We start from the raw sequence: 13,591 nt of genomic DNA on the forward strand, positions 1-13,591 counted from the left end.
ATACAAAATGCTGGAGGAATTCAGCAAGCCAGGCGGCATCTATGGAAAGGAGCCATCAGTCAATGTTTCAGGCTGCAATCCTTCTTCAGGGTTGGAAAGGCAGGGGGAAGATGCCAGAATAAAAAATGGTGGAGGGAGAGGAAGGAGGATCATTGGAAGTTAATAGGTGAACCCAGGTGGATGGAATCAGATAGAAGAAAGTGGACCATGAGAGAAAGGAAAAAAGCAGGGGCATCAAGAGAAGGCGATAGGCAGATGAGAAGAGGCAAGAGTCCAGAATGGGGAATAGAAGAGGAGAGGGAGAGGGAAAAAAATTACCATAAGGATAAATTGATATTCATGCCATCAGGTTGGATTCTACCGAGACAGTTGCTCCTCCAACCTGAGTGTGGCCTCAGTGAGACAGAAAAGGAGGACATGGACCGACATGTCAGAACGGGAATAGAGATAGGAATTAAAATCATTGGCCATCAGGAAATTCCACTTTTGTCGGATGGAGCGGAGGTGCTTGACAAAGCAGTCAGTCCCCCAATTTACATTGGGTCTCACCAATATACAGGAGGCTGAATTGCGAGCACCAGACGCCAACAGAAGACCCCAAGAGATTCACAAGTGAAGTGCTGCCTCACCTGGAAGGACTGTTTGGGGCCCTAAATGGAGGTGAGGGAGGAGGTAAATAGGCAGGTGTAGCACTTTGGCCACTTGCAGGGATAGGTGCAGGGAGGCATATCGGTGGGGAGGGACAAATGGACAAGGGTATTATGAAGGGAATCATCTCTGTGGAGAGTAAGAGGGAAGATGAAGACACGTTTGGAGGTAGGATCCCATTAAAGATGGCATAAGTTGTTGGATGCAAAGACTTATGGGGTGGACAAGGCGACAGGAAGATGGGATGAGCACAGATATCCGCAAAATGGAGGAGCTGCAGGTAAGGGCAGCACCAATGGTGATGTCTGGGAAAGGAAATCCTAGTGTAGGGAACAGATGCGGCAGAGACAAAGGAACTGAGAATAAGGAATAGCATTTTTACAGGAGACAGGATGGGAAGAGGTAGAGTCAAGATAGCCATGGGAATTTGTAGAGAACATTTTCTAAATATTCACACAGTATAAACCCATAGATTTGGTGACTGTGAAGTAGACACTTCCAATTTAAAAATATTGCCCAGTTCCATCTTTCATCACATCACAGAAAACCCAAACAGAGCACTTAGCACAATCAGTCTCTAAAGTGTTAATCCTCCTCACACAGAAAATAGTGCTAATTCAACCACCCTGCTTCATTATTCCTTGCAACCATCTTCATATATTCTCAATAGTGACCCTATTTTACATTTCAACCCTCAACCAAAACAATTCTTTGCAACTCTGGGCTAGACTTCACCATGTGCTTTCTGTACTAAACCTCTCGCGAAGATTACATTGGTAAAACTTTATCCTCGACTCGTCAAGCTTTGGAACCAGATTTTACTCTCTTTGATCCCAATCAACATAAATACAAGCATATGCTTCCAATTACATAAGTGTTCAAACAAAAATGGGCTAATTTCTTACTACCCAAGTATTCCTTAAAAACCTGCCCTTTTACATCCTCCAATTGGTATTATGAGAGGATTTACAGCTAATCTTTTGGATAAAGAATGTACATTTCTATTCTTGAATTAACTCCCTCATTTTTAAAATAGAAAGATAAAACAATTTTAGTATAAAATGCATCAACATTACATTTCAAAGAAAGGATTTCCAGAATTTTTCACAAAACTTTACTAAGTTTTGTTAGTCATATTTCATTTAATGCAATAAAGCTCCAAAATTTATTTCCACAACAAAAAAAAAACTAACAAACTATTCCAACAATTTTTCCCCCCCACATAAGGGGATATAGAAAACTGTCCTGCCCAAAGATAAATAGTTAGAAATAAGCAGCTGTTACAATGCACTGCTGACTTTGGCTAGGTCTCAAGAAGGCCGTTACAGCACAGCCTCTGCAATACAGCTGCCAAGTGTTCAATCTTTTTAAGTATCTAATTTTACTCTTTAAAGATTATCAGGACTAAAAGTATTCACTCCATCACCACCCAAATCCCCATTTTAAATGCAAGACATTTAATATACAGGACTCAATCCTGAAAATGCTATCATCCACCAGAATTGATATCTTTTACTATTTCAGGATCATCCTCTTCCACGATAGGTTGCTTGCCGTCTTTCTTCAAAGCCTTCCGTTTCTCTTTCATCTAAAATGAAAGAAAAAAATTACATTTTTAAGGAATCATTTAGAATCACAGTCATAGCAAAGTACAGCACAGAAAGAGGACCTTCAGCCCATCTAGTCCATGCCAAACCATTTTAACTGCCTACTCCCATCGACCTGCACCTGGACTACAGCTCTCAATACCCCTACCACCCATGTACCCCTAAACAAGCTTCAATTAAATGTTGAAGTCGAGCTCGCGTGCACCACCTGTGCTGGCAGCTCGTTCCACATTCTCATAACCCTCAGTGAAAAAGTTTCCCCTCACATTCCCCTTAAACTTCTCACCTTTCACCGTTTAACAATTACACATTGTAATTGTTAAACGTTGTAGTCCCAACCAAAGCTTAGTGGGAAAAGCCAGCTTGCATTTACTCTATCTATATCCCTCATAATTTTGTGTACCTCTATCAAAATGTCCTCTCAATCTTCTACATTCTAAGGAATAAAGTCCAAACCTATTCAGTCTTTCCTTGTAACTCAGGTCCTCCAGACCCAGCAACGTCCTTGTTTATTTTTCTCTGTACTCTTTCAACCTTATTTACAACTTTCCTGTAGGGAAATGACCAAAACTGCACACAATACTCCAAGTTAGGCTTCTTCCGGGGAAAAAAACTGTTTCTGGGTCACACAGCTGTAGAAATTTATTAAGCACATATTTTACATTCCCAAAAACAATTTTGTGTATCATAGCAGTCTGATGGACAACATCAAGTTAAAAGATGAGGTGCAACCTAATAAGGTCTGTTTCAAGTTGACAACATTGGACTAAGATAGCAAAAGGATCCATCAGAGGGATCAGAAGGTGGAGCCCGGGAGCAATTTCATGTCCCTGAGTGTCAACATCTCCGACGACCTAACCTGGTCCCAACATATCGATGCAGCTATAAAGCAGGCAAGACAACGGTTAGATTTCATTAGGAGTTTGTTTAGATCCTCACTCCCTCTGTCTCTGAGTAAATTAACTGATAATCTGGTAGTTAGATAGATAGATAGATAGATAGATACTTTATTCATCCCCATGGGGAAATTCAACTTTTTTCCAATGTCCCATACACTTGTTGTAGCAAAACTAATTACATACAATACTTAACTCAGTAAAAAAATATGATATGCATCTAAATCACTATCTCAAAAAGCATTAATAATAGCTTTTAAAAAGTTCTTAAGTCCTGGCGGTTGAATTGTAAAGCCTAATGGCATTGGGGAGTATTGACCTCTTCATCCTGTCTGAGGAGCATTGCATCGATAGTAACCTGTTGCTGAAACTGCTTCTCTGTCTCTGGATGGTGCTATGTAGAGGATGTTCAGAGTTTTCCATAATTGACCGTAGCCTACTCAGCGCCCTTCGCTCAGCTACCGATGTTAAACTCTCCAGTACTTTGCCCACGACAGAGCCCGCCTTCCTTACCAGCTTATTAAGACGTGAGGCATCCCTCTTCTTAATGCTTCCTCCCCAACACGCCACCACAAAGAAGAGGGCGCTCTCCACAACTGACCTATAGAACATCTTCAGCATCTCACTACAGACATTGAATGACGCCAACCTTCTAAGGAAGTACAGTCGACTCTGTGCCTTCCTGCACAAGGCATCTGTGTTGGCAGTCCAGTCTAGCTTCTCGTCTAACTGTACTCCCAGATACTTGTAGGTCTTAACCTGCTCCACACATTCTCCATTAATGATCACTGGCTCCATATGAGGCCTAGATCTCCTAAAGTCCACCACCATCTCCTTGGTCTTGGTGATATTGAGACGCAGGTAGTTTGAGTTGCACCATATCACAAAGTTAAACACACTTTTGAGAATTGGGATACAATTCTGAAAATACTTTGGCTTATTGAGATTTTCTCTTTTGAGTCCCATTTTTTCTAATTTTTTTTTAAACCCTCTGTGATTGATGTGGCTTTTAAAGAACGAGATAGATTAGGTACTAAATGCTTTCAGGACTTGTTTATAGAGGGAAGTCTCTTTTCATTTGAACAACTGTGAACTAAATATAGTTTACCCAGAACTCATTTCTTTCGACACCTACAAACAAGAGATTTTTTACGGCTTCAAATAAGTACATTTCCTAAAAGTCCTGATAAGAACCTACTAGATGTAGGTTTTAATTTGAAACCTGTTTATAGTGGATCTATACCTAATATTTACATTATGCTGTTGGGAATGAGAAGTGTTCCTTTAGATAAAATTAAAAATCTTTGGGAACAAGATTTACAGACTTCAATTTCTGAGGAAACTTGGAATCAAATTTTTAAATTGGTTAACACTTCATCGCAGATGAAGATATAACTTTAAATACTTCTAACCTACAGGTTTTAGTTTTTACCTCTCTTTTAGCAAGGAGAACAATCTTGCTTAAATGGAAGGAGTCTACCCCTCCTACACATCTTCAATGGCTATGTGATATTATGTCTTATTTAAATTTAGAAAAGATCCGTGGCTCAGACTTAAATTCGAAACAATCTTTTTATGATATCTGGGGACCTTTCCTAAATTACTTTTCCAATTTATAAAGTTTAACAGAGCACAGACTTTTATGTATATTTTTATCTTCTCTTCTTAAGCGAATATGTTTTCTTTTTCTAATTTATCCATTATCATCCATCAGCTTTTTTCTTTAGTAGTTGGTAGGGGGTTGACTTTTTTTTAAATATAAAAAAAAATGTTTAAATGATGTATGGCCTATCTTTAAATTTTTGATTACAGAGTGGTATACCTTTATGTGTTATGCTATAACATTTTGATCAATTTTATCACAATATATGAATGTACACAAGTTATGTTCTCAAACTCTTTCCTGTTTGAGTTTAGAAAAAATTAGAAGTGTGGTTTTTGATTCTTCAGTTAAATTTGAGGAAACTTGGAGACCATTTATTCAATATTTTCATATGAATTAAATGGTCTGATCCTGAACCTTATTGTTACTATCCTTAATTGTGTGGATGGAGGTTCGGAGTTATCGGCACTACTGTATGTATCTAACATTATGCAATTGCCCATGTTGGTTAGTTTTTTTTTATTAGTTTTTTTTTTAAGTTCTCTTTTAGTTTTTGTTTTGGGGTTTTTTTTTCTTTTTTCTCTTTTTCTTAATTCCTTTATATTAATACTATGAGTTTGGGAGGCCTTATATATTGAATATTACATATCTGATTGTTTATTTAAACTATTAATTGTGTACTCTCAAATGTTTTGTACTCATATTTCACTTATGTTTTTCTTAAAATTAATAAAAAGATTTGAAAAGGAAAAAAAAAGTTATGTTGAGATGTATCTATGTGTTGCACTCTGTAAATCTTGTTTTTTTTCTTCTGAATAAAAATATTGTAAAACAAAACATCGTTATGTGCCCATCACTCTCTCTGCCACTCTCTCCTACAATTTAAAGTGGTCCATAGGGCCCATAAGACCAAGGATAAGTTGTCTCGTTTTTATTTATGTACAATGTCCTGTGTATGTTACTAAAAAGGGCTTCTTTGGTTTGTTACGAGTAGGAATGCTTCTTTGTCTGTTAAAAGTTTCTCTCGCCGTTGTTTCACTTTAGAATGGCTGATATGGTAATTGTATTCACTTGTTAATCAATGGGGAATGTTATTGTGTTTTGTGAGGCTGGGACCTTGGGGGAGGGGTTGCGCGGGCTTGAGGAGTCCGGAGGGAGACGCCGAGGAAGCAGGACGTGCGCTCGGGAGACCACCGGGGAGTCCGAAGTGGGAGTTTCGGGAGGACGACCACCTAGGAGTCGAATGGTTCGCTGGATGAGCTCCACCGATGTGCACTAAACTGACTGAACTTTGATAAGTTGGCGCCTTTTGTTTTTTTCTTGTGTATATATATATTGTACTGCCTAATACTCTTTTAATTTTAGTAAACTCTTTAAAGTGTATGTCATACCGGTATTTGTTGTGAGTTTGATACTGCCGGCGGGGGCGCGAGGCATAAACTCGATTCTCACAGCACCTGCGTGAACGGGAGGCGGGGTTGGTGTGTGGCTGGATTTCTTTTTCCCCTAGACATATACCAGCCTGTTGGGTAAGTGTTACATTTAGATATATCTCTGTATTGTGATAAATGTAATAATGGAGAAGCTTCACTCATTCATATGTTTTGGTCATGCCAGAGTCTTGGAAAATATTGGAAAAAAGTATTTCAAACTTTCTTGACACTTTTCAAAGTAAACTTTAAGCCTAATCCTTTAACCACTTTATTTGGTACTGTTGGAGGAAAGGATATTATCTTGGAGTCATCTGACACGCACATTTTGGCTTTTATTTCTCTTATGGCCAGAAGGACGCTCTTGCTTAAATGGAAAGATGCGGCCCCCTTACTCAAGCCCAATGGTTATGTGATGTCAAGTCATGTTTAAATTTAAAGATTGATGTTCAATTTCTGAATCTGGTCAAGACTTTCAAACATTGTGGGGACTTTTTCTGAATTATTTTCAAAACCTTTGATTTACTGTTAAAGTACAGATGATAACTAATAATTTTCTTTCCTATTTTTCTCTACTAATCAGCTTCGGTCTTGGTAGTGGGTTAGATTTTTTAAAATACTAAAATTACTATATTTCAATGCTATGAATTAATTAATCTGTATGAATACAGGGTAAGGAGTCTTTATACGCGATTTAATATAATGTATTGATTTTTTTTTCTTGTACTCTGTATTCTTATATGTAAATTAATAAAAATATTGGAAAAGAAAGAAAGGAGTTTGAGATTTGGTTGGTCGCCTAAAACACTGGAAAATTTCTACAGATGTACGGTGAAAAGCATTGACTGACTGTATCACCGTCTGGTATGGCAGGGGTCTACTGAACAGGATTGAAATAAGCTGCAGAGAGTTGTAAAATTAGTCATTTTAATCATGGGCTCTGGCCTCCATAGTATCTAAGACATCTTCAAGGAGCGGTGCCTCCAAAAGGTGGCGTCCATCATTAAGGAACCCCATCACAGGTACAGAAGCCTGAAGGCACACACTCAGAGATATATAGATATATATAGATAGAGAGAGAGAGAGAGAGAGAGAGAGAGAGAGAGAGTGTGTGTGTGTTCAGAGCCATTAAGTTTGTTAATAAGTAAAATACAGTGGGGTTCACATGTATTTTCCACTCCCATTCAGATTCACTTATTTTATCACACGTACATCCAAAGATACAGTGAAATGCAACATTTGCATTAACAACCAACACAACCGCAAGGATGTGCTGGGGTGGCCTACAAGTCAGAGTCATAGAAAAGTACAGAGGTCCTTTGGCCCATCTACTCTGTGCCGAATCATCTACTCCCATCCGCCTGCACCCAAATCACTGCCCTACCATCCATGTACCTATCCAAACTTCTCTAAAACATTGAAATCGAGCTTGTATGCACCACTTACACTGGCAGATCGTTCCACACTCTCACCACCTTCTGAGTGAAGAAGTTTCCCCTCGTGTGCCTCTTAAACTTTTCACCTTTCACTTAACCCATGACCTCCAGCTGTAATCCCACCCAACCTCAGTGGAAAAAGCCTGCTTGCATTTACCTTATCTCTACCCCTCATTCTGTATACCTCTATCAAATCTCCCCTCAGCCTTCTACGTTCCAAGGAACAAAGTCCTAACCTATTCAGTCATTGCCATGCCCACAATGTCCAGCAAAATAGCAAAAGCAACAACACATCGGCAGCTAAACAAAAACACCAACAAAAGCTCCTTTCCTTCCTCCTCACTCAGTTACATCATTTCACTGCTGAGTTAAAACGGTGCACGCATTAATTATGGTGTTTTTAATTAAATTATAAATAATTATGGAACCACTTTCAAATGGGAAGAATAGACCTAGTAAAAACAGATGCAAACCTTGATGAAGTTAAAAGCATATATTGAGGTGACAAGGCTCTTTGGCAGGAGACTGACCCACTGAACAAAATGCCCAACTTGCACCCAGACCACTGAGCTAAAGGTCCAACTTCCAGCAGGCTCTGACAATGAAAGAAGCCAGAAGTGGGGGATATGAATTTCAGATCCAAGATGAACCGCTGGATGAGCATCGCCATCAGAGCTAGCAAAAGAAGATCTAATCATCCTACTCAACAACAGGAACCATGACTTGTTAAAGTGCAACCATGACGCAATGAGAATTGTAAAAAGATGCACCCCATGGCTCTGACTGAGTGAAGATTTTGTGACAAAAAACTACAGACAGACACTTAAACACGAGAAAGTCCGCAGATGCTGGAAATCCAAAGCAACACACACAAATACTGGAGGAACTCAGCAGGTCAGGCAGCATCTATGGAAATGAATAAATAGACAATATTCCAGACAGAGACCTGTTTAGAGTAAAGGGAAATTATGAAGGACCTCTGGCACTACCCAAGTTCCAAATTTCTTTTCCCAAAAAATTTAACACCTATCCTAATTCATGAGCAGAAATAAAACTATATTTGGATCAAGAGCAACAATTTAGAAGGCTGTACAATTGCTTTAGATAACTAGAGAAAAGGAATGAAAGGAGGGATTCGTTAATGGTACTGCTTTCCTTTTCTGAGTGCAAGAGAGCCATCTAGTGACAAAGCAGGGAATTGCTGGCTACAAATTTAATGTCCCTAAGTACAGAAATGATAAAAGTCATGGTCAAGGTGTACAGTTATTTTCCCTTGATCTCTGACCTCACCAAAAAAAAACATTTTATCCCCCTCACTCTTATGACCACTATCTCCTCATAAATAGCTCTGAGAAGGATTGGCAGTTCAGATTCAAAGACATCATCTGGCAGGAGAAGCTAGTAGCTGGGAAACCTCAGCCATCTTAGGAACAAGCTAAAGGGACATTTGTGACCTGTAGGACTGTATATTTTCTAATTCGCCATCTTTGATAGCTGCAAAGAGGAGTTTATTCACGACTGTGATCAGCAGGGTTTTTAGACATGCAAGAAAAGTGAACTAATTGTACAGCTGCTCATGCTCAGGTAGTTTGTGATCTAATCCCCTGAATTATTTTGCTCTTATACCTGGTATTCTTCAGACAATGCAGAATAAGGCTAATGGGATATTGCTCTACAACTGGAGGAATCAAAGCTCATAGTACATTTATTATCAATGTATACTGTATGCATCCTTGAGATTTGTCTCCTTATAGGCAGCCACAAAACGAAGAAACCCAATCGATCCCAATAAAAAAAGAGCAAACGCCCAATGCACAGGAAAAAAAAATCAAATTGTACAAACAATAAAAGCAAATAACATTCAGAACTGAAGTTCACTTAAGTGAGTCCACAGCCACAAAGCCAGTCCATAAGGCCATAGGATATAGGAGCAGAATTAGGCCATTCGGCCCATCGTCCCCTCTACCATATTATCGTGGCTCATCCATTTTCCGTCTCAGCCCCAATCTCCTGCCTTCTCCCCATATTACTTCATGCCCTGACTAACCAAGAATCCATCAGCCTCTGCTTTAAATATATTCAATGACGTGGCCTCCACAGCCGTCTGTGGCAACGAATTCCACAGATTCACCACTCTCTGGCTGAAAGAAATTTCTCATCTCTGATCATCATCACTGCAGACAATTCAGGAGCCCAGCATTTGCAAGCCAAAGCCCCTGCTCAGTGCTGAGACATTTAAAAAAAGTAATTCCTCCTTATTCTAATATGATATACTCTCTCTTATCTGTTGTTTTAATCTCCTATTGATTAAAAAATGGTGTGCAAGTTTGACCCCTGATAAAACTTGAAAAGGATTGAGTCACAAAATTTATTAAAAATTGAGAGACACTGATAAGTTATATCCGTGAAATAGATACTACTGAACTGCTGTGTCATAAAAGTCAGCTCCAGTTAAAAAAGTTTTAATGAGATTAAACAGCAGAAAAGCAAATATCTGGCATGAGTTTCACATTCAAATAACTTTGTGGGGGGGGGGGGGGGGTATACACATTATAGCAGAGCCCCGAGTGGAAATAGTTACATGCAATAGTTCATGTTAGTCATAATAGGAATAAACACTACCTTTGCTTTTTGCACGACTTAAAATTTAACTTCTTTCAATATATAGTTATCGCAACTTACAATTTTTATTATGTATTGATTGGACTACTGGCGCATAACAACAAATTTCGCGACATATGCCAGTGATACTAAACCCGCTTCTGATAACACGAAGAAATTCCACCCCATATTGCTCTGGCAAAAAGCACTGAATTCTAAACTAGATGATTTGGATATCATTTCATCCCTCTCTCTACAAAACCACTTCAACGAAACCACAAAAGGAGCTCAACTGAACTTTAATAGATTTTATTTGCAGATTTTTTAATAAATCACAGCATCTTTAATATTTCTGCTCCCTTAACAACGAGCCAAATTAAGGCAGGGGAGACTCGAGAGGCAGCCAGAATATAGTGCAGAATTTAAAAGACAAAATTTTACAACACAAAAGACAGATCAATACAGTTCCAGTCCTCCAATGTAATTTGTTAAGAACAACATATCAAAATAGTACCATGAATCTTATCCTATACGGAAAAAAACTTGTAGCTGTGGAGAACAGTTTATCCCAATGACAACATTAAGCTTAATTTATTGGGAGAGGGAAAAAAAGACTACTTTGTATGTTCTAATACCTTCCCTCGATGCACTTCACAAGAGATTCTGGAAATCCAGAGTAATACACACAAAATCCTGGAGGAGCTCAGCAAGTCAGAATCAAGATCAGGTTTAATATCACCAGCATATGTCCTGAAATTTGTTAACTTTGTGGCAGCAGTACAATGCAACGCATGATAAAAGAAAAAAAATTAAAATATATATTAAATTAGATAAGTAGTGTAAAAATGGAAATAAAACATAGTGAGGTAGAGTTTGTGGCTTCGATGTCCATTCAGAAATCTGATGGCAGAGGATCCCAGAGCATCTATGCAAAGCCCCCTCACTTGGCTTCACCTAGCTTGAACTCCTTCCACTCCCCCACCTTCTTGTTCTGCCTCTTCCCCCCTTCCTTTCCACCCCTGAGAAGGGTCTCGTCCCCAAATGTCGACTCTTTATTCCTACAGGTAGATGCTGCTTGATCTAAGAAAAATTTCAACATCCTTGAACACCTTCCGTCCAATTCTCTGTTCCCTTTACAAGTTCTTCCAATTGCCTATCATTAACAATCTGTTAGATTTGTGGACTAACAAAAATGCTTTCTTTAATCTTGACATCAGTTATTCTGATTGAATTATGTATTGAAATAACAAATGTAGATGATTTCAAAAAGGTGTGTGAAAGAGAAATTTCCTGGTGATTTTTAAAATCAGCACCCAGAAGTATTCGAGAAGCAAAATCTTTGTTGTCCAATGTATCCAAAGCAGAAGGCTTGTATAATGAATCCTCAAATGCAGAAAAGGAACATCAGTAATAAAATATAGGAAATAAGAAAATATGTGCAGTTTGATCACAATAACCACCTTGATAGAGCAGGCCAAGAAATATAAAGTCATCCATATCCATCAGATAGCCTTCAACATTCCAAAGAGGATATTCCAGATGAATAACATTTACAGGGAAAATTCAAATAATTGAATCTGCCAAATTGTAATTCCCTAGTGGCTGTATTTAAGTTGTTTGCATACCTACAGAACTGTACAAAAGTCTTCAGCACATTTATACAGGATAGCTAGGATGCCCAAGACTTTTGCACAGTACCATATTTGTCAACGTGGAGCCAAGAGTGTGTGTACATCTGGTGGAAACAAAGGATGTTGGGAATGGTGAGGGTGGACCGCCCTGGGGAGGGGTGTGTGGGACAGGTGGCAGAGAAGGAGTGCCAGGGACGGGGGGGGGGGGGGGGGTGGCTCAGGTGCAGACACACCCGGCCCTGAGACACCAGGCAAGGTCATTTGACTCCAAACAACTGGTTTATTGATCATTACAGAAAGTCTCTCTGGTACTTCCCACTCTCTCCCCCCCCTTTCCCCTTTTCCCAATTATGATTCCCTCTCCCTGCCCCCTTCCCACTCTCAGTCCACAATAGAGACCCATATCACAATCAGGTTTATCATCACTCACACGTCATGAAATTTGTTTTTTTTTTTGCTCAGCAGTACAGTGCAATAAATAAAATTACAGTCGGCCCTCCTTATCCGCGGGTATTGGTTCCAAGACCCCCCGCGGATACCAAAAAACACAGATGCTCGTCCCTTATTTAACCTGTCTCAGTGCGATGGACATTAGGACCTGGTGGTGCAGCTCTGAATCCACAGTGTTTCTGTTCACGAAAATAATCACAATCACGATTGGAAATAAGGTGGAAGTAATAAAGCGATCAGAAAGAGGCGAAACGCCAACGGTCATTGAAAAAATGTTAGGCTACAGTTGGTCAACAATCGGAACAATTTTAATGGAGCATGTGAAAGGCCCTGCCCTGATGAAAGCTACAATTATTACTAAGCAACACAGTGGTTTCATTATTGAAATACGTATGTGGTTTCATTATTGAAATACGTATATTTCTTAAGTGTTTTATATGCATAGAAAGGTAAAATATGTACTATATACTAAGAAAAATGTTTGACTAACTGACGCTAAGTAATACCAGATGTACCTGTTCCGACTTCAAATCCAACTTAAAGATGGACTCAGGAATAGAACTCATTCATAACCCGGGGACTGCCTGTACTTTTAAGTCATTTCTAGATTACTTATAATACCTAATACAATGTAAATGCTATGTAAATAGTTGTTATACTGTATTGTTTAGGGAATAATGACAAGAAAAAACAGACCGTACATGCTCGAACAACGAGTGCTGGAGAGAGAACTTCCGGGTTTTCCCGATCCGTGGTTGATTGAATCCACGCATGCGGAATCCGCAGATAAGGAGGGCCGACTGTACTACAGTACTGTGCTAATTTCTTAGGGATGTAGATAAACACATACGCATATACACACACACACACACAAAATGGAGAGCATCCTAACTGGCTATGTCACTATCTGGTATGGGGGGGGGGGGGGGGTGCTACTGCACAGGATCGACAACTCCATAAAATCTAGGACATCTGCAAGGAGCAATGCCTTAAAAAGGCATCATCCATCATTGACCCCCGTCACCCAAGTCCTCCCTTGATCTCATTGCTACATCAGGAAGGAGGTACAGAAGCTTGAAGGCACACACTCAATGATTCAGGTACAACTTCTTCCTTCTCCTCTCCTTCCTCTCTGCCACCCAATTTCTGAATGGACATTGAACCCATGAACACTACCTCACTACTTTCTGTTTTTGCACGACTTATTTAACTATCCAATACATACACTTACTGTACTTCACAGGTTTTTCTCTGTTATATATTGCATTGCACTGCTGCCGCATGGTTAA

The 13,591-nt window shown here is 39.3% G+C and overlaps 1 protein-coding gene across 1 annotated transcript in view; it reads right to left on the reverse strand.

Moving 5' to 3' along the window:
• The window catches only part of dnajc8 (DnaJ (Hsp40) homolog, subfamily C, member 8), a 65,296-nt gene that overhangs the window by 19,164 nt on the left and 32,541 nt on the right, over positions 1 to 13,591 (reverse strand). Inside the window, exon 6 of the mRNA XM_073028385.1 lies at positions 2,165 to 2,236. Within this exon, the coding sequence (XP_072884486.1) occupies positions 2,165 to 2,236 (72 nt within the window). The remainder of the gene's footprint in view (positions 1 to 2,164; positions 2,237 to 13,591) is intronic.

The sequence above is a fragment of the Hemitrygon akajei genome, chromosome 24 (genome assembly GCF_048418815.1).
Source record: "Hemitrygon akajei chromosome 24, sHemAka1.3, whole genome shotgun sequence".
In the NCBI taxonomy this organism is placed as follows: Eukaryota; Metazoa; Chordata; class Chondrichthyes; order Myliobatiformes; family Dasyatidae; genus Hemitrygon; species Hemitrygon akajei.